The sequence below is a fragment of the Macaca fascicularis genome, chromosome 12, assembly GCF_037993035.2.
Source record: "Macaca fascicularis isolate 582-1 chromosome 12, T2T-MFA8v1.1".
In the NCBI taxonomy this organism is placed as follows: Eukaryota; Metazoa; Chordata; class Mammalia; order Primates; family Cercopithecidae; genus Macaca; species Macaca fascicularis.
The window spans coordinates 20902189-20924816 of record NC_088386.1 but is presented as its reverse complement, the minus strand read 5'-3'; the positions used below and the strand labels follow the sequence as shown (position 1 = coordinate 20924816).

The 22628-nt window shown below is 38.3% G+C and overlaps 1 protein-coding gene and 1 non-coding gene across 5 annotated transcripts in view; one reads left to right on the top strand and one right to left on the bottom strand.

Moving 5' to 3' along the window:
• The window catches only part of RAB3GAP1 (RAB3 GTPase activating protein catalytic subunit 1), a 110541-nt gene extending 88335 nt beyond the window's left edge, over window positions 1-22206 (bottom strand). For 2 of the 4 annotated variants that reach the window (XM_005572999.3, XM_005573001.4), the window contains exons 1-3: window positions 22146-22206; window positions 21985-22040; window positions 16087-16162 (exon numbers count right to left, since the gene is read on the bottom strand). In XM_005572999.3, the coding sequence (XP_005573056.2) occupies window positions 16087-16162; window positions 21985-22040; window positions 22146-22163 (150 nt within the window). In that variant the 5' untranslated portion in view covers window positions 22164-22206. The remainder of the gene's footprint in view (window positions 1-16086; window positions 16163-21984; window positions 22041-22145) is intronic. The other 2 variants (XM_005573003.4, XM_074008976.1) reach the window with 1 other exon arrangement.
• Window positions 8572-8672, top strand: LOC123568201 (small nucleolar RNA U13). The gene has a single exon (XR_006691417.1). It is a non-coding gene; the product is annotated as a small nucleolar RNA U13 (small nucleolar RNA).
• Window positions 22207-22628: the final 422 nt, after the last annotated feature.

Here is a 22628-nt window from a genome sequence, read left to right as displayed (position 1 = left end):
AGAAGCTCGACCAGGGCTAACCTATACACATTTGGCGGAACTCAGATATCCTCTTTCTCACTCTCCCACATAAGGCAGCCAATCCTCCTGCTCTAGACATCTTAAGCCAGGTAATCCCAAACAGCACCAGGACAGTGAGTCTTCTCTCAACCCTTTCCCCTCCTACCTGGATTGAGCACCCAGCGCAATTTGTACCTAGACTAACCTGGGGTCTCTCACCTAGTGTTCATCCAGTGTAAGGCCCTAGTGCCAGGAGATCCTTGCCAGTAGGTGGAATGCCCCTTTGGAAAGTGCACCGAGAAGTCCCTCAGCAATGTGAGTGGATCCCTCATCCCTTGGTGGGATGCCCTGGGAGAAACTGCAGTTTGCATCCCCAGCAGACATTTTTTACAGTCCCATCATGGGACAAAGCCCCTCAGTTCCCTCACACTCACCCCTGTACTATATTTTAAAGCACTGGGATAAATTTAACCCTCAGACTCTCAAAAAGAAATGTCTAATTTTCTTTTAGCATGACTGCTATGCAAGAAATTCTCAAATTAACCTCCTCAGTCTTTTATAACTGAGAGTAGAATGAGGAGGACAGGGCTAAAGAGAAAGAAAAACACAGGAACACGAGTCAGGCTCAATTGCTGGCTGCTTTATAAGCCCCCAGCCTCCTCCAGGTTTCCCTAAGGACACTCCTCCAGGTAACTGCCACTGGTGCAGAAGGCCAGGCCACTAGAAGGCAAACTGCCCCAATGAGATACATGGGAAAGAACCCTGTACAGTTTGTCCCTCTGTCACATGCTCAGTCATTAAAAACAGAACTGCCTGAGGGCCAAAGGGCCCCCAGGACAATCCCAAACACTTATGGCCTTGAGCTGAGGGGTCTCTCTGCCCTACCTAGCTTCCAAATCAGACACTGGCATCAACAAAACAAAGCCCAGGGTAACTCTGTAGGATGCAAATGAAATTATAAATTTCCCTTTTGGGTTCAAGAGCTGCCTACTCTGTACTAATCTCCTTTCCTGAGCAACATTCCTCCAAATTCTGTTGGGTAATGGGGGCAAATGCACTCCCTCTCTCCATCCAAAAGAAAAAAATCACACCCCTTTATATTACTTGAGGGACCAATTACCATTCTCCCACCAGTCTTGGGTAATGTCTAAATATTTCACACCCCTTTGGGGCAAAAATATACTTTCCAAGATGGGTGTCTGCTTAATATTTACCCAATCTCTGAATTAATCTTTCCCTCTAATAGCCCTATTTCTCCCAGGAAAGCTACCTAAATCTTTAACCAATAACTTCAACCTAGATAGTCCTACCCCTGGGCTTAAAGATAGCCCACACTTACTCAGATAGACCCTAGCAGGAAACCTAACTGGGCAATCTCTTGAAAGGGGATAACTTCTACAGTATGTAGACAACTTCCCTATCTGCTCCCCTTCACAGGCTCACACAGCAATAGGTAATACAAACCATAACTCACTAACAGAAGAAAAATAATTTATGCCTAATTAAAGGTTATAATGGTAAAGAGGTATTGTTGGTAAGGAAGGTTATAAAAAAGTATTTTATATGAGAAAGAATCTTGTATGGTAATTTCTTGTCTTAAAGTAAAATAACTGGTTGTTTAAAAATAAGGGATGTTCAGGACAAGTCAAAAAAAAGTCCAAGCATATAATAGATGGTCTACGTAAGTCACAAGAAAATCGTGACAGGAAATTTATAAAAAGAATATTGTATGTAATTAAAGCATAATAGTCTCTCTAAAATTCGTTCCCTATGTTGCATCTAATTAAATTCAAACACTTTTTCATCAAGTTTGACTTCCAGGTTACCCAAATGGGCTTCCAATAAGGACAAAAAGACACATTGCAAAAGGTTTTTTCCCTTTTTGATACCTGGCTTAAAAAACAAAACTTCCTCTTCTAGAATTCTACAGTTTCACCTACAAATGACACTGCAAACGGGGTATCAGTCTCTCCCCAAAGATGCCTGCTACCTTTATGAATCTTCCCTGGATTCAGTTGAATGCTAGTTATGTCTTAACGTGCTCCCCTTCTCTGATAAGCCCTGCCTCCAACAAGATCCAATATCTGGCTGAGCACCGTGGCTCATGCCTATAATCCCAGCACTTTGGGAGGCTGAGGTAGGAGGATCACTTGAGGTCAGGAGTTTGAGACTAGCCTGGTCAACATGGTGAAACCCCATCTCTACTAATACAAAAAAGTAGCCAGGCATGGTGATGTGCACCTGTGGTCACAGCTACTTGGGAGGCTGAAGCATGAGAACTGCTTGAACCCTAGAGGTGGAGGTTGCAATGGGCCAAGATCATGCTACCAGATTTCCGCCTGGGCGATAAAGCGAGACTCATCTAAAAAAAAAAAAAAAGAAAGAAAGAAAAAAAGATCCAATGCAATATCCTAAGTCCCACAATCCAGGACAATGACCCATAGAGTCTCCTGACAGACCAACAGCCATCGGCAGGGCCAGTGCCATACCCACGGTTAGCAGGATGCGGTTGGGAGATGAGACCTCCACCCCCAATGTCAGAGACTTGTCATTGTTGTTCTGCTGGGGGGGAATGTGGAATCCTGATAGGTAAGCAACAATAAGGAAGGTGAGCACGTAGCCCCAGGAACATAACCTCATCCTGCACTTAGCCCCCTCCAGCCCCTTCCTCTTTACAGACAGCCCCTTCTCTGCTGTGCTGCACCTTGCACCCTTGCAACGTATCTTTGTATCTTCATACTTTCTCTAATAAACCTTCCTTTTTTTAAAAAAAACCTACGACTGTTTTGGTAAATTATGTTACTACCTGCAACACCAGCCCCAGCCACTTGCACCCACAACAGAAAGGAATTCAAAGATAGGAGCTTAAAAGAAGTTTCTCTGAATATTTTAGTAAAATACGAAACCAAACTAATCCATTCAAATATTCAAATATTTTATTCATCCATTCAAATATTTTAAATAAATTAATAAAACTGCTTCCCACTGATTAGGATTAGCATGGTACTTTGGACACGGGATGAAGATGGGGGTAGAGACTGGAAGCAAAGGAAAAAAGTGGGTAATTTTGGAGCATTTAAGGGCCAGTAAAATGAGGCTCTGGACCTCAAGGCCAGGATACTAGGATTATGAAAATGGGTAAGAAGGTAGAAGGGTATCAAGGACAAATTTCACCAACTTAAAAACTACCAGATCTGTATGTGAGTAAACTGTGACTTCCACGCAAACCCGTAGTCTCTATCATACAAACTGCCCCAAAAGTACATGTTCAAGTAAGCCTGTGCATATATATTGTCAAAATGAAACATATTAATTTTTAAAATAAATATATACCAAAATATTTTTAAACATTAGCTTTTATTTAACCTTTTTGGGGTCATGGACTCCTCTGAGTATCTGACAAAAGTTGTGGACCATCTCCCAAGAAAATTCACATTCAAAATGAAGAATGCATACAATTCAAAGAGACCCAAGACTCTGGATTAAGAATTCCCTTTATAGGCCAGGCACAATGGCTCACGCTTGTAATCCCAACACTTTGGGCAAATCACAAGGTCAAGAGTTTGAGACCAGCCTAACCAACATGGAGAAAGCCCGTCTCTAGTAAAAATACAAAATTAGCCAGGCATGGTGGCAGGCACCTGTAATCCCAGATACTCGGGAGGCTGAAGCAGGAGAATTGCTTGAATCCAGGAGGCGGAGGTTGCAGTGAGCCGAGATCACACCACTACACTCCAGCCTGGAGACAGAGCTAGACTCTGTCTCAAAAAAAAAAAAAAAAAAAAAAAAGAATTCCCTTTATAGGCCAGGAGTTTCAGACTAGTCTGGATAACATTTCAGGACCCCATTTCTACTTTAAAAACTAAAGACAGAAAGAACACCCATTATATACCATGGTAAAGTCCTATCCACAATGAGCTATATGGCTTTTAAACTGGTTGAACTCTAACTGCCTGAACAGTTCCAAGTCATTAGCTACACATGTTGACCTAAAAGAAGCAGCTGAGGCAAAATTAACAGAGGGAATTTGTTTGGGCCAAAGTTGAGCACTGCAGCCCAGGACATATTTCCAAGCTGCCTTGGGGAGTACTCTGTCTGCCTCTGTTACAAACAGGTTTTTAAAGGAAACAAGGAGTGGGCTGATACAAAGTTGTTTGACAGGAATTCTCATTGGTTTACAGAGATAATATTGATTAGTGATTGCCTATACACTGTTAAACTACAGGGTATGAATTATAATATCCATCATATGGCATTGTATGGCTACTTGGCATCAATTAACAACCCACGTAGCAAGTGGCTTCAAGGTAATTATTCAGCTCAGGAGAGGTGAGACTGCTGTCACATTTTAAATGACTCTCTGTGATGGATAATTTAAAGAAGCTCCCATTCTTCAGACAAAAAGTTTTTTTTCCTTTCCTGGAGGGAGGCACAGAAAGAATGACAGCTGAGATAAAATGACTGTGGAGTAAAGGGAAAAGGGTTTAACAATCTGGAGGTGAGGGAGGGCAGGGGGAGAACGTTGTTTTAATAAACAGGAAGTGAGGGGGATAATTCATACTGCACAGTAGGCTCTCCACAAATAAATGAATGAAAAAATGAATAAAACAAAAGAACAAAAAGAAGTAGTTGAGAGGATGAACAGTCTTTTATGACATGGCCCCAGAAGTAGAATGAAAAAATTAATATTTTATTTGCTACCCTGTAAACGTATCTTAAACATATCCGTTCTATAGAAAAATGCAACTGAAATTCTCAACAACCATTTTTACAAAGTTTTAGAAAATGACTCATCCATAAAACTTGCCAATTTATATAAAATTAATTAGATGGAAAAATCAAATTTACTAAATCAAAAACCTAAAGGGAAAAATTACTAAATAAAGAAAAAAAGTACAGAAAATGGTTAATTATAAAACTAAATGCAGAAAAATTCAACCACAGTTATTTTAAAATGTACCAGACCAACCAGAAGACTTTCCATCTTCTGTATAATGCTTTTAAAAATGCCACCATCACCATATTTTAACAAAATTCCCAGGTAAGTAAATGTGGTGTGTTTACACTGCATATCTTATACAAAGTGAACATGCCGAGTTCAAGGGGTTACTCATGTATTCTGGGGAGTCAATCAACAAACATGTACTAAGCATACACCAGGCAATGTGTCATGTATGTAATAAATGAACTATCAAATTAACTGTTATTACTAATGATACCAAATTACACCCTCTGTATGCCAGACCATAAAAAAGGTTAAGAGTCACCGCAATAGAGATGTAACTGCCAAAATCCCCCATAAATGATTACGGCTTTGTTAATTTTTTGTGAAAAATCTTTTTTTGTTGCATTTGTTATAACAAAATGTGATCCCTACCCAGTCAAGTGGTAAAATTTAAGTTACGGTGTCATGTAATGAAAATGAGTATTAATTTATGAAAAGCTCTCACAGGAGACTGATGTTTTGTTGTTTAGAATCACAGTGAAATTTCATTACATCACTGTCTAAAATAAGTATGGATTTTTTTTTTTTTTTTTTGAGATGGAGTCTCACTCTATCACCCAGGCAGGAATACAGTGGCGCAATCTCAGCTCACTGCAACCTCTGCCTCCCCGGTTCAAACGACTCTCTGCCTCAGTCTCCCAAGTAGCTGGGATTACAGGTGTCTGCCACCATACCCAGCTAATTTTTGTATTTTTAGCAGAGACAGGGTTTCATCACGTTGGCCAGGCTGGTCTTGAACTCCTGACCTCAGGTGATCTGCCCGCCTCAGCCTCCCAAAGTGATGGGATTACAGCCTTGAGCCACAGCGCCCAGCCTCTTTTTTTTTTTTTAAGAGAGATTTTTATAGTCTACTTCCTTTAGTGGCATGTATCTTAAACCAAATTTAAGTTCAAAGTAAAATTCATAATGTATTTTGAAAATTTCACTTATCACAATGAGAGAATAATTTATCACACATTTAGTTATCATGCTATAACTAAATGGTAAATCATTAAAAATATACAAAAGAATTAGGAAATAATAGAACTAAAAATGTGTACAGAAATATTTTATTCTTATCTATCTCAGAATTAAACTTGAGCTTTCTCAGCCAGAATCTATTACATAAAGCTTTCCCCCAGCTAGGTGCTATGCTTTTAGCTGCCAGGTGCTCTAAGAAACAATGAATCATTTTTATTGCAATAGATTGTTAAATAATTCTATGTTTATAATCTACTCTACTTAAGCAAATACCATTTTACTGACTCTAGTAAATACTTGTAAGAGGCCAGGCTCAGTGGATCACACCTGTAATCCTAGCATTTTGGGAGGCTGAGGCAGGAGAATCACTTGAGTCCAGGAATTCAAGAGTAGCCTGGGCAATATGGTGAGACATTGTTTCTACAGAAAAAAAAAATTCAACCAATTACTGGGCATGGTGGCATGTACCTGTAGTCCCAGCTACTCAGGAGCCTGAGGTAGAAGGATAACCTGAGTCCAGGAGGCTGAGGCTCCATCCAGTGAGCCAAGATTGTACCACCACACTCTAGCCTGGGTAACAGCAAGACCCTCTCTCAAAAATAATAACAGCAATTAAGACAGAAAGACAAAAATAAATAATGACTAACAGTAACTGAGACAGCACAATGCCACAAAGCAAATGAGCAACAGAATTCGGATTCCAACACAAGCTGTACAACTTTAGAGTGCATATTCTTCATCACCTATGTATGCTATTCTGCCTCTTAAAGATATCTCCTATTTTTATATTACAATAATAAAAATGTTGACAACAATAACAGCAAAAAACTCCCGAAACTTCCAATTCGAATGAATCGGAGATATAACAAAACACCAATTTTTTTTCTTCTACATAATATCCAAAGAAGCTATAGACACTATGGTTACAATTTAAAGGAAAAATAAAAATGAAGAGGGAAAAAAAACAAACTACAAACCTTATCTTACATGTCCCATTACAACAAGGTTGTGAGCAGCTCAATGTTGCTTTTGTTTTTATTTACTTCATTTCAGAAACACTGCATTCTCATCAGTGACTGATCCTCAACCTTCTATAGTTTCAAAAAACTTCAGCTTTGAGAAAACATACACTCCCCCATATTAATACTCCATAAAACACCGAAATGTTTGGAGATAATGCAAATAAAGGAATCTAAACTGTTTATATAAAGTTTATATAAGTCCCAAATTTGACTTATTGTCATAACTTAGTTTGGGAAGTTTCTAATTGAGAAAATGTATAATTCAAATTCATCTTAAATTTGCCATATGAACTTTAAAGTACTGAAATGCCATTCCAATCTACTGAGTGGGTATGAAAAATGTGAACTCATTTCAACATTACTGTAGTCATTATTCTTCTATTAATACTCTAAAGTTAATTCTTCTTCCATGAATTTTTCAGGGACATACGAGTCAGTCACTGACTAAACAGTTCTATTACTGGATTATGACATACCTAAACTTAACATTTCATTAAAAGTACTTAAAATTTTTGCTAAATAGAATCATAAAATTACAAAGCTAAAAGGAACTTAAAAGGTCATTTCTTTATTTCCCTTGCCTTCAAGAAGGATCATACTCATACCACCAAGATTTTTATCTATTTTATAAAGCCCCAGACAACAGAATCCCAAAATCTGCCTTAGAAACCTATTTTAATACTCATTCGAAGTAATTTTACTCACGCTTAAATTGCTGAAACCAAAAAGGACACAGTAAAGTAGAACCAACATGGGTTTTGAAGGCAACACCTAACTTTAATCCCGTTTATACCAAAACTACTGGCAAAATGACACTGGGCAAATTACAGTACCACTCAAAGCCTTATTTCTTGTCCATAAAATGGGGTTATAACTAACTGTTGAAATCTGTTTAAGGATTAAATTAACAGACACAGTCCCAACTATAGTGCATGATACCAATACCATACCTGGTGCTCAATAATTGCCATTTCCTTCCCTTTTAAAATCATTTCCCAGCACTTTGGGTTCTGGTAATGGTGAAGCAACTTGGTCAGATACACTTTCCTATAAAATCTGGACAAAAACACCATTTTTCAATGCTCTGGAGAGAGACCAAATGCAGACAGAAGCTGAGAAGAGTTTACCCATGAAAAAAAGAAAGTGTATCTGACAACAGGCACTTGTTTATACCTTTTTGTCTAACAGCAATTCTCAAACTTTCTGGACTCAGGACCCCCTTACACTCTTAAAAATTACTGGCCGGGTGCAGTGGCTCACGCCTGTAATCCCAGCACGTTGGGAGGCTGAGGCAGGCAGATCACAAGGTCAAAAGATTGAGACCATTCTGGCCAACATGGTGAAACCTCGTCTCTACTAAAAATACAAAAAAAAAAAATTAGCTGGGCATGGTGGCATGCACCTATAGTCCCAGCTACTCAGGATACCAAGGCAAGAGAATCACTTGAACCAGGGAGGCAAAGGTTGCCGTGAGCCGAGATTGCACCACTGCACTCCAGCCTAGTGACAGAGTGAGACTCCCTCTCAAAAAAAAAAAAAAAGAAAAATAAATTTCTGAAGATCCCGCATTAGAAATTTTAAGAGATCCTTTCATAGTTCGAAAGCAGGACATTTAAGTTTTCATGCACACATGAGATGTGCCTCCCTCAAACATTGTCACAACATCGGTACATTACCATCTGACATGAAAATACAAAAAAACTGAAAGGAAAAAAATTGCGATTTATTAATTCATTACAAACAATGAACTTTTTATATCTTAACATATAAGTTGTAACGACATTTTCTGGAACAAACAAAAATATTAATGAGAAGAGTAGCCCTGTTCTACCTTTTTGCAAATCTGTTTAATGTATAGTTTTTAAAAAGTTAACTGTACTCTCATATCTGCTTCTGCAATGAATCACTGCAATCCATTGTTCTAGTTGAAGTACATGAAGAAAATTTGGCCTCAAGTACACACGTACCTAACTGGAAAAGGCAGGGACCCTGATCACCCCTTGCAAAGCTCTCAGAGACAACCGTCCTCAGATCACACACTGAGAATTGCTGATCTACGGGGGCTCTAATCTGTGTACCACTTGGGAAGCAGCAAGATACAGCTCTACCAAATTTAGGTGACACCAGACAATGTTTGAGGTTGACAGGGCAGTTCTAACATTGAGGTGTAAATTCTGGAAAGGAAGAAGCCAACAGGGGCTAAGTCACCAAAATTTATGTATAAACTGTCCCAAACCTTGGCTATCTGCTAAACTATGCATGTGCAGAGGAGATTCTAGGGTACAATGACAAAGAAAGAGCTAGAAAGAAAAGATTTCAGCTGCTGCCATCACTGAAAAGAGAATGCAGTTTTAATCCAGCCAAGCAAAACACTCACTAGAACCAAAAAAAAAAAAAACCCTTCAGAGGAACACAACATAAATGTTAGAAAGTTTATGAATGAAAATTTATGCTTACATTATAAATAAAATGTAGACTACATTTCGTCTCTACACTTCATAATGTAAGCATGAAACTTTAAAATTACTGGATAAACATACCAAAATAAAAACACCTCAGAAAAAAACCCAAAAAAACAAAAAAACAGCAAAATGTGACCTATATTCAAAAAAAACACAAAAAAACAAAAACAAAAACAAAAAACAGTCAACAGAAACCAACCCCAAAAAGACCTAGTCATGCAACTTGCATTAGACTAGCTATAATAAATACACTCAAGGACTACAGAAACTATTTTCAAAACAAACTTAGAGATGAGGAATCTCAGAGAATTGAAAATTACTCATAAGAATCAAATGAAAATTCTAGACCTAAAAAGTATAACTGAATTGAAAAATACAGCAGGTAGGCTTAACAGCAAGTCGGAATCAACAGAAGAAAGAATAAATGAACTCGAAATCAAGATAAACTATCCAACCTAAAGAACAGAGAGAAAAAAGACTGACAGCAGAACCTCAGAGACCTACCTGGGGGTCGGGATCAACAAGTCAAATGTTAAGTATAGCTTAAGTCACAGAAAAAGAGTAGAGAATGGGGCAAAAAAAAAATTGAAGATATAATGACCTAACACGCCCCCAATGTGGTGAAAAACAAAAATTTATCCAATATCAATATAAACCCTATGCAGCAAAAATACAAAGAAAACATATCTGTGCACATCACAGTCAGATGGCTTAAGTAAAATTTTTTTAAAGAAAAGAATCTCAAAAGCAGCCAGAGAAAAACAAAGTCAAACAAAAATATGAATATATCTACCTTCTCCTTAGAAACTACAGAGAACAGAAGACAATGGAACTACATCTTTATAGAAGTGGAAAAAATAACCATCAAGCCAGCACTCTTAAGCAAAACTATCCTTCAAAAATATGGCAAAATCTTTCAGGAAAACAAAAACAAAATTTGTAGCCAGCCAAAAGTACGGCAGTTCCCCAGAAAGTTAAAAATAGAATCATCAAATAATTCAGCAATTCCACTTCTGGGTATAAACATAAAAGCACTGAAAGCAGGAACCTGACAGATATTTGTACATTCATGTTCATGGCAGCATTATTTATAATGGCTAAAAGGTAGAAGCAATCCAAGCAACAAGGAGTTCTTGTTTAATGGGTAGTTTCAGTTTGTGCTGATGAAATAAGTTCTGGATGTGGATGGTGGCAATGATTGCACAATAATGTGAAAGTACTAAATGCCACTAAATTTTACACTTAAAAATTGTTAAAATGGTAAATCTTATATTTTACAACAAAAAAATTGTTTTAAATCAACATAATTTACCATATTCAGAAAATAAAAAAGAAAAACCATATGATTATCTCAATAGATGCTAAATAAGATTTTACTAACTTGAATACTCATTTACAACAAAAACAAAATACTTTCAGCAAATTAAGAAAATAATTTACTCAGTCTTCTGGACACCTATTAAAAAACCTACAGTTAACCTAAGTTTTGAAGCACTGAACATTTCCCCCACCTCAAATTTAACGAGGGCAAGGATGTCTCCTTGCAGCAGTTCTACTCAACATGTTACTGAAGGTTTGGGATAGTACAATAATAGTAATAAAGGTATAAAAATTGGAAAGTAAAACTGTACCCTATTTGTGTGCAACATAACTATTAATGTAGAAAAATGCAGAAGAATTAAATGATTATGATTTAAAATAGGTGTGTTTAGCCAGGTATTATGACACAAAGTTAACATACAAAATTTTACTGTGTATCTAAGTACTAGCAACGAACAACTGGAAAACAAAACTAAAAAACAATTCCATTTATTTTTGCATCATACAACATAAAATGCTGAGTAATAAAGTTAACAAAGGATATACAAGACCTCTACCAAAACTGCAAAATGTTGCTGAGAAAAATTAAAGATGACCTAAATAAATGGAGAGATGTGCCATGTTCATGATTGGACGTTTCAAGACTGTTAAAATGTCTCCAAAGTGATCTACAAATTCAACACAATCCCAATTACAGTCTCAGTATAATCATACTCCTTTTTATAATAATAAGCAAGCCTATTCTAAAATTCATAATTGAAACACAAAAGATCTAAAATCTTGGGAAAACAACAAAGATGGAGAATTTACATTAACATCAGGATTTACTAAAAAGCCATTCAATGGTTCTCAGCTGGGGCCAATTTTGTCCCTCAGCAGGCATTTGGCAATATCTGGATACGATTTTGGTTGTCACAACTGGAAAAACGTTACTGGCATCTAGCAGGTAGATATCAAAGATACTATTAAATATCTGACAATGCATAAGACAGCCTCACAACAATGGGGCCTAAAATGTCAATAGTGCCAAGGTTGGGAAATCCGAAACTACAGTAATCAAGACAATATAGGCCAGGCGCAGTGCCTCATGCCTACAATCCCAGCACTCTGGGAAGCCGAGGCGGGTGGATCACCTGAGGTCAAGAGTTCAAGACCAGCCTGGCCAACATGGTAAACCCTGTCTCTACTAAAAATAAAAGAGCAGCCAGGCGCGGTGGCAGGTGCCTGTAATCTCAGCTACTGGGGAGGCTGAGGCGGGAGAATAGCTTGAACCTGAGAGGCGGAGGCTGCAGTGAGCCAAGATTGAGCACTCCAGCCTGGGTGACAGAGTAAGACTCTGTCTCAAAAAAAAAAAAAAAAAAAAGACAATATGGTATTGACATACGGATAGTCAAATAGATTAATGAAACAGAATGCAGACTCCAGAAGTAGACTTCTTAGGTCAACTATTCAATAAAGGTGACAAAGCAACCCAATGGAAAAAGTGTTTTCCAAAGGAGGTTCTAGAACAACAGGATATCCATACGCAAAAAAAAAAAGAAAGAAGAAACTTGATCTCTACTTCCCTCCATAAAGTATTGCTCAAAATAAATCACAGACCTAAACAAAAGTTAAATGATACATTGATAAAGTTGCTAGAAAACTGCATTAAAAAGATCTTCACAACTTAGCAAAACTACTGAGAAAAGACTTAAAAGCAGAATATATAATACAAAAAAAAAAACACTAAAAGAACTCCTACAACTCAATAAAAACAAAATCCAATCTTTAAAATGGATAAAGAACTTGAAAAAGACATTTCACAAAGGAAGATAAACAAATGGCTAAGTGCATGAAAATTCAAAGTGGTCAGTATTAATATCATCATAGAAATACAAACTAAAACCAAAATGAGAAATATAAATTAAAAGCACAAACTACATACCCATTAAGATGACTGCATATACAAATATACAAGACTGCAAACAACTGATTGTTGGTGAAAATGTAGAGCAACACAACCTCCCATGTATTGATGGTGGGCAGGTAAACAGTACAAAAAGCTCTAGCTGTTTCTTATAAAGTTACACCTATCCTACTACCCAATGATTCCAATCCTAGGCATTTACTCAAGAGAAATAAAAACATAAGTCCACAAAAGGCCTCATACAATAAGGTTCTGCTTTATTCCTAATAGTATGTAAGTGGACAAGTGAAAGAAAACATGTATATTCATAAAACAGACCACTTATTACACAGTGATAAAGAGAAATGAAATTCTGATATGTACAACAACCTAGATGAATCTAAAAACATTATGGTGAGTAAAGGATGTCAGGGACATTTATGGTCACCTAAATGTAAAATTCTAGAGCAGGTGACAGTAATGTATGTTTATTAAAAAAAAAAAAAAAAAAAAAAGGCTGGGCCCAGTGGTTCACACCTGTAATCCCAGCACTTTGGGAGGCCAGGGCAAGCGGATTGCTTTAGGCCAGGAATTGGAAATCAGCCTGGCCAACATGGCGAAAATACAAAATACCAGAAACACAAAAATAGCCAGGCAAGGTGGCACATGCCTGTAGTCTCAGTTTCTTGGGAAGCTAAGGCATGTGAATTGCTTGAACCAGGGAGGCAGAGGTTGCAATGAGCCGAGATCACATCACAGCACTCCAGCCTGGGTGACACAGCAAGACTCTGTCTCAAATAATAATAATAATAATAATAATATTAATAATAATAATAGCAGATGACTGGAGGGCATGGGAATTAACCAGAAAGGGTCACTAAGGATCTTCCTGGGGTAACAGAGCTGTCCTCTATCTTGATAGGAGTGTAAGTTATACCCATGTGAACATTTGTCAAAATCAAGCAGTTAAGTTTTATGCATTACAATGCATATAAATCTTACCCAAAAAAACTATCTAAAAAATCTAGTGGAGGCAGGGGATTAAACAGAGGTACCACTCAAACAAGAAATGGCAAAGTATTAATTATTGACGCTAAGTGATGAGTACATGGGCGTTCATTATACTATAATATTCATTATACTTATTCATTATACTGTTCACCTTATGTATGTTTGAAATTTTCCATAATTAAAGGTTTTAATAAAATAATTTCCCTTAATTCCCCCTCAGTGGAGGAAGAAAATTAATAATCACTGTCCTTCATATAAATTAAAATCTTCTGGCCGGGCGCGGTGGCTCAAGCCTGTAATCCCAGCACTTTGGGAGGCCGAGACGGGCAGATCACGAGGTCAGGAGATTGAGACCATCCTGGCTAGCACGGTGAAACCCCGTCTCTACTAAAAAATACAAAAAACTAGCCGGGCGAGGTGGCGGGCGCCTGTAGTCCCAGCTACTCGGGAGGCTGAGGCAGGAGAATGGCGTAAACCCGGGAGGCGGAGCTTGCAGTGAGCTGAGATCCGGCCACTGCACTCCCGCCTGGGCGACAGAGCGAGACTCCGTCTCAAAAAAAAAAAAAATCTTCTAAGGAAGTCTCTAAACTTTCTTTTCTACACCAAACAATCCCTGTCCTCTACACTTTCTTCCTATTCATCATAGTTACAGCTCACCTTGAAATCTGCCCATATTTTCTATATCTTATTTATGTACTACTATCTAGTAGGGAGAAACAGACTGGAACTAACACTTCATTAGCCTCTACTACATGCCTGGCAGTATGCTACCTACTTTAAATAATTACCACTTAAATTCCAAAACTGAATTTAGCATCTAAAACTTTAACCCTTAGAGTGACTTTAGGTAACACTAATTGACTGTACATTTCAAAATAGCTAAAAGAAAGTAATTTGTATGTTCCTAGCATAAAGATAAATATTTAAGGGTTCCCAATTACACTGATTTGATTATATGACTGTATCAAATTATCACATGTACCCCAAAATATGTACATCATATATCAATTTAAAAATTAATAATAATATAAAATTTTAATGTTTCTTTACTGATCACCCTCACTAGAATTTATGTTCAACGGCAACACTGATCTTATCTTGTTCACAATTTCTTCACATCAGGCACATAGCAGATACTCAGTAAATACACGTAAATCAAAGAATGAAAGAGTATCAGAGCTCCTAAGTACCCGATCTAGCTCTCTTTTTGGTAGTGTAAATCATTTCCTATTCTAGCTATATCCAGCTTATTTTGCCTTTAATCTTATTGGCATCTATATCAATTGTTATGTATGTGTTTCAAGTGGAATAGAATGACCCGTGTTTGAAAGTGTCACATTTTCTTTATTCACACACGTAATGTAGTAAATCAATTTATATATTGCCAAGAGTCTTTAAATGATGTATTCCTTATATGTAGTCTTACTTTTTCTGTTCATATTGATACAAATAAGGAGATTTTTTTTCCTTAAGAGACCAGGTCTCACTATGTTGCCTGGCTTCCTAATGCATTTTGACAGTGTCTTTTTTGATAGTATCACCATCACAAAGCTGAAAAACCCTAGCAAATATTGAGAACTCAAAGTTCCTAACACAGGGTAAATTATAATTAAATTACCATTGAATTAATAATTACTGAGTTAATAAGTTATCACTGAGTTAGTAGTATTGAGTTGTAACAAAACCAACCATAAATTTTATTTCAAAAGAATTTATCTAACAAACTAAGCATCTACATAAACTTAAAATCAAATTGTTAGATCCCTTCACAGTGAATCTAGGTTTGTTCTCAGAGTACATTCTTCATTAAACATTTGGGATGTGGCTTATGAATAAAACTACCAATACTTTAGATTAGAATTTGATTTCTATCTCAATTTCAAAGAGTAATTTTTTCATCTTAAATAAAATCCTTAAAACATCCGTAAGTTAAAAAGTTTAAAACAGCAGGGTGATGTTACTAGTGATATTCTAAAATACAAAAACTGAGTGAAATAGTTGTTAACTACAGTAAATCAGTGGTTAAGTACTAGAATTTTCCTCATTCGTTAAGCAAAATATGCTACCAAAGAAGCTGGTCACTGCAATGTTTCTCTGACAAACTAAAAAACTTTTAAAAATATGTTTTAACATTCCAAGGGAGACGGCAAAAGAGAAGCAAATTTCACTCACAAAGAATCACTCACAAGAATATTTTATATATATATATATAACTTTATTATTTAAACATTTCACAAATGTCTTACATATATCATTTGCCACAGATTTAAATCCAAATTCTTCCAAATGCCATTTGATGTTCATAGATTATACATAACTTTAAAAAACATTTAATTCAAATGTGCCAAATGCAGCAAAGGGCTCGAAAATAGAGGTTTCAAAGTAAATAGTCATTTAGAGACACCAGCAAATAGATCTGACCTTTTCAAGTGGCTTTCCCAAAGAGTTTCCAATCAGTTTCCAGTCATTCAAGACTTCTTCAACTTTGGAAATAAACCTAGGAAGTGGGGAGAAAGCTTCTAAGTACAACAGCACACATTTTTTCCTATTATTATATAATTTCTTTAAAAAGGTATTTTTTATATTTTAACAATTTGACCAGAGAGGACTCAGTACACCTAGTATTGCTAACTTCATTTATGGATATGGGGTAAGACAAATAATCTTTCATTCAAGAATTCTTAGGTTTTGATTCATTTATATCTACTGCTTACCCAACAAAAGCATTCTGCCTTCCACAAAATGTAAATTGAGAATTAACGAATTTCTATTAAAATGAATAAAACAAATTTGGGGCACAAATAAAAACTGACAGACTAAAATGATACTATTAAAGATAATTATGGGCTGGGTGCAGAGGCTCATGCCTGTAATCCCAGCCCTGTGGAAGGCCGAGGTGGGCAGGTCACCTGAGGTTGGGAGTTTAAGACTAGCCTATCACAAATACAAAAAAAATTAGCCTGGTATGGTGACACACATCTGTAATCCCAGCTATGCAAGAGGCTGAGGCACAAAAATCACATAGAAGCAGACATTGCAGTGAGCAGAGATCGTGCCACTGCACTCCAGCCTGGGCGACAGAGCGAGATTCCATCTCAAAAATAAATAAATAAAATTATGAAACCAATAATCTCTCTCCTACCCAAAATAACTGACCTACTTAAATAAACTTTTCCTTTAAATATATTAGGAATTCCCTGATTTACTCCCCCCACCCCAACAAAAAAAGAAAGTATTATTTGGGAACTTGGTTCATGAAACTAAAACAAGTTTTAATGGACAGCTGACAAGAAATTACAAGTAAATATGTCAATTTTAAGGATAACTGACAGATCTTAAAACTATTCACTAATCTTTAAATCCAATGATCAAGAAGGCCTATTAAAAAGAGAACTGAATTTTGACTAGCAACATGTTCAACATCACTAAATGAAAACTGTCAAGTCTCAGTCAAAGACACATTCAGAAGACTTGTTATTACTCTAAGTTGACTTCTTATATAAGCTAAGTATGATGCAATCTAACAGCAACATTGCTCCCTAAACACCTAGGAAGTACTACTAGAGTACTAGAGTTAATTTTAGTCAAACTGTATGAAAAGGCAACAGATTTTTTTCTTCAGTGACATTATGAACTAATATTTATGTTTTAAGGTAGTAATAATAAATCTATGATTCATCTGAGGCTTCTTAGTAAATCCTCTTTAAAATTAAATGCAGGCCGGGCGCGGTGGCTCAAGCCTGTAATCCCAGCACTTTGGGAGGCCGAGACGGGCGGATCACAAGGTCAGGAGATCGAGACCATCCTGGCTAACACCGTGAAACCCCGTCTCTACTAAAAATACAAAAAACTAGCCGGGCGAGGTGGCGGGCGCCTGTAGTCCCAGCTACTCCGGAGGCTGAGGCAGGAGAATGGCCTAAACCTGGGAGGCGGAGCTTGCAGTGAGCTGAGATCCGGCCACTGCACTCCAGCCTGGGCTACAGAGCAAGACTCCGTCTCAAAAAAATAAATAAATAAATAAATAAATAAATAAATAAATAAAATTAAATGCAGTATCAATTCATACACTAATTCATGGCAGGGGGTCAGTCATGACAATTAGTAGGTTTGAAAATGAGTGCTCTAGAAACAAGTTTACATGTTTACCAAAAAGAAAAAATTTAAATATATCCATAGGCAAGCAAAAATTTGCATGAAATGTATACTATATTTATGAAAGTAAAAAAACTGGAAGTTACCTCAATGCCCAACTGCAGCAAACCCTTGTAAATTAATGGTATGTTCATCCACTCCGAGGACTAATATGCACCCATTAAAAATCATGTCAGTCAAAAGAAAATACACAAAGGCCAGGCACAGTGACTCACGCCTGTAATCCCAGCACTGTGGGAGGCCAAGGCAGGTGGATCACAAGGTCAGGAGTTCAAGACCAGTTTGTTCAAGACGGTGAAACCCCATCTCTACTAAAAATACAACAAAAATTAGCTGGGCACAGTGGCACGATCCCAGCTACTCAGAAGGCTGATGCAAGAGAACTGGTTGAACCCAGGTGGCACAGGTTGCAGTGAGCCAAAATTGTGCCACTGCACCCCAGCCTGGGCGATAGAGTGAGACTCTGTCTCAAAAAAAAAAAAAAAGAAAAAAAAAGAAAAGAAATATTAATATTTGATCCAAATAACACAGGTTAAAAGGAAATACGTCCAAAAATTAACAGTAGTTATTTCCTGTGGTAAGTTGACAGGTGATTTTTATATTTTATTCTACCATAAGGCATTATTGTTACAGTTATAGAAGAAATGTTTTTTTTGTTTTTTTTTTTTTGAGACAGTGTCTGAACTCTGTCACCTAGGCTGGAATGCAGTGGTGTAATCACGGCTCACTGCAGTCTTGTCCTCCAGGACTCAAGCAATCCTTCTATCTCAGCCTCCTGGCTAGCTGGGACTACAGGTGCACATCACCACACCCAGCTAGCTTTTGTATTTTTAGTAGAGACAAGGTTTCACCATGCTGCCCCAGCTCCTCTTGAACTCCTCAGCTCAAGTGATCCGCCTGCCTCAGCCTCCCTAAGTGCTGGGATCAGGCATGAGCCACTATGCGCGGCCAGGAATGTCTTAAAATACTTATTATAAGAATAATGAATTCTATCAGTACTAGCTAAGAGACTTGGACTTTATCCTACAAGTATTGAGATTTGACTAGAAAAACTAAGTAATTTTTCCCTTAAAAGCTCTCAGGAAATGAAGGGTCATTTCCTGATTCCTTATTCTATATTAGGTCCCTTTGTTATAGGTTCTTATAAGACCAGGTTTCCTTCCCTTTCTAGCTCTTACATAAACTCATAATTACACACTTGTATTACTTGATTTGTGTCTGTAATGCACTAGACTGTACATTTAGTAAGAGCAGAAACCGTACCTGTTTTACTAACCACCACATCCCTAAATCCCTAATATGCACTGTGCTTGACACATGGGGATTCAATAAATATTATGTCAATGAACAAACGATAAAAAGAGTTATGGGCTTCTATACAGTTCTCTCAATAAATGATCTACATAGTTCATAACATATTGTATTAATAAGATCTTTCATTTAAAATTAAACTCAAGGTTTGAGACTTCAAAGTCTTAACATTTTTTCTCATGCATTGTAAAATGCACACTACAAACAGTATAAAAGCCAAAAACAGAATTTTCTACTTTGCAATAGTTCTTATAACTACATTAATAATTATTTCCATATGCAAAGCTAAAGGACTTAATATTCCACTTCAGGATATTTTTAACTAAGGGAAAGTGATCATTTTTCCATTCAAAACTCTGATGTTTGCCTACCCCCACCCTCCAAGATTTGAATTACATTTTTCTAACTACCTTCAAGACATCAAATTATTTCAAAATCAACAGGTTCAAAACAGGTTCAAATCTTCTCACTTTGACACTTCCTTATCTTCATTCTTTCAGGCAAAAAACTGCAGTTCACATTTGATTTTTCCCACTCTTAACGTATCATCAAGCTTATTACCTAAATCTTCTCTGAAATATGTTACAATCCTCCCTTCTAGGCTCCCTTTGTATTCCAGTCCACAAATCACCATCCTAATTACGAATCGAGTTAAGTCTCCTGCCATTATTCTACACCATGTCCTAAAACCACTGTCATCATATCACCTGGCCACTCTAAAATCAAGGGTCTCTCACTATTGTCTTAACCAGTGGTTCTTTCTAAGTGCAGTCTCCTGACCAGCAGCATCTGAATTCCCTGAGACCGTGTTACAGAAGCAAAAATTTTTAGTCCCACCTCAGACCTACAGAATCAGAAACTCTGAGAATGGTGTCCAGCAATCTATGACTCTGATGTAAAGTATGAGAATCACTGGTCATAGGAATACTGAATCTGAATTCCTGCATTTAGTTTGGGAAGATGTCCATAACCCAATCCCATCTTCCTCATTAACCTTATTTATTTCCCTTCAATAGACAGTCTTCACTCTAGTAAAGATACAAGTCCCTTCAAAGGTTCATTCTCACCTGTGTCTCTGCCCATGTCAGTCCATTCTCATGTTTAACCAACCACTTCCCACTTTCAAGGCCCAGCTCATTTCCTATGTTTTCTATGAAAATATCTCCAACTATTGTAGCCCACAATATCACCCCTATTTAAATAATAATTATTTTAATTATTATTTTTATAGGTAGTATAAATTGGCTTACATTTTAACTATTTGCTGTTTGTTGTTTTTTAAAAATATATGGGTCAAGTTTCTGCTTTTCCCTTTGTAGATAGCTCTGGACACCCAGTACCTGCTCAGTGAAATCTTGCCAGTGTGGTTATGTCTTACTGATCATTTTATGAAGGGTACCACAGGTCTATTATTCCAATAAGGACCACCTAATGACACAACATCCACAAATTTCCTCTCCCAACCAGAAAGATTATAAAATGTTATAACAGCGTAAACACTGACTTCGACACCCAGAAAACTGAAGGCTTTTTGTGACACTCAACAGAAACCTTCTCGATCTAAGCTATCACTCCTCCATAAACTTGGCTTTCAACTAATTTCAGTGATAGAACAGTTTCACCCAGACAGCTGTTCATCTGAGTTTGATAAGCACAGGAAGCCTGGACACAGTACCCACTGAAATGTAACAACTTAAATCAAAGCATTCCAAAGCCATATGCAGACTTTTTAAAAAGGTTATTCTAAAAGACAGGATAGGCCAGGCGCGGAGGCTCACGCCTGTAATCTCAACATTTTGGGCGGCCGAGGCTTGAGTCCAGGAGTTCAAGACTAGCCTGGGCAACACAACGAGATCTTTTTTTTTTTTTTTTTTTTGAGAGGGAGTCTCGCTCTATTGCCCAGGCTGGAGTGCAGTGGCCGGATCTCAGCTCACTGCAAGCTCCGCCTCCCGGGTTCACGCCATTCTCCTGCCTCAGCCTCCCGAGTAGCTGGGACTACAGACGCTCGCCACCTCGCCTGGCTAGTTTTTTGTATTTTTTTAGTAGAGACGGGGTTTCACCGTGTTAGCCAGGATGGTCTCGATCTCCTGACCTCGTGATCCGCCCATCTCGGCCTCCCAAAGTGCTGGGATTACAGGCTTGAGCCACCGCGCCCGGCCCCTCACAACGAGATCTTTAAAAAATTAGTTTGGCGTGATGGCGCGTGCCTGTGGCCCCAGCTCCTCCTGAGGCTAAAGCGGGAGCGTCACCTGAGCCTAGGAGTTCGAGGCCGCAGTGAGCTATGACCTCGCCACTGCACTCCAGCCTGGGCGACAGACTGAGACTCTGTCTCCAAAAATAAATAAAAATAAAAAATTAAAGACAGCATGGAGATGGTGGGAGTGTGACAGACGGACAACCACCAATACTCTGAAGAAAGACTTCCTCCTGAAAAGGGTATACCAACGTATACGGGATGGGGTGGGGGACGCACCTGCCAAGTTTACTGCTTACGATAATGAGTTAAACGGTAATGAAAACCGGAACGGGTGTTGCAGCCTCGGAAATTGTTCTTGCGAGTGGGTAACGACCAGAAAACCAAAGTCTAAGGAATGCGGTCTGACGGTAGAGAAAACAAAACTTCGGGAGAGCCTGAGCCTCAAGGATTGGCTGACGGGGGCGGGCCGCGTCTTCCCAGACGCGAGACGCGGAAGAGGCTTGCGGTTGACCAGAGAAGAGAGGAGGAGGGGACCCGGGACCCATGGTATTACCGTTCCCGCAGAAGTGGCGTCACTTGTGGTGTGTCTGGTGTCAGGGAAGCGGCTAGGGGACTCCAGGGCCCATGGGAGCTGGCAACCAAAAATGCGATTCACTCACCTTTCCCATTCCGAGGCAGTGGTGAAGTCCGTGATCTCAAATACCTCGGATTCGGGCTGCGGGAAGGGGAATAAAAGAAAATGAAATTAAGCCCCAAGGAGACGACATGGAGGAACGAATTTAGATAGTGACTAGGATTAAGTAGGGAGCAAAGAAATCACCTCACTGTCAGCAGCCATCTTGAGGAGCGCCGGGCCGGGCGCTAAGCCTGCCGGGAAGAAGAGCGAAAGAGATGGGGAAGCTAGATGGTGAGTTGCCGTGGGCGGGGTCTGGGCGGGGCTCCGGGCGGCCCCGCCCCCTGACTCCCCGCCCCCTGTTCCTGAGTCGCCCTGGTAAGTAGGAGTGCTGCTTCTTCGTCTGGGTCTGGAAGGCTTTAGTCCGCCCTCAACTGGTTAATAAAACTCCGCTGTAGCTGGTTTAATAAAACTTGAAAATTTCCTGTAATGAATACAGAAAGGGAACAGAAGCAGGGTGGTAGGACAAGACCTTAAACTCATGTGGATAAGATTGGATTAAAAGACCTAAAGCCTGTTGGGTTTGTTTTCATTCAACCACTATTTGTAGTTAGTACCAGTTGGCTTACATTGTAACGATTGGGTTTGTTTTCATTCAACCTCTATTTATTGATTGCAGCGCACTAAGCT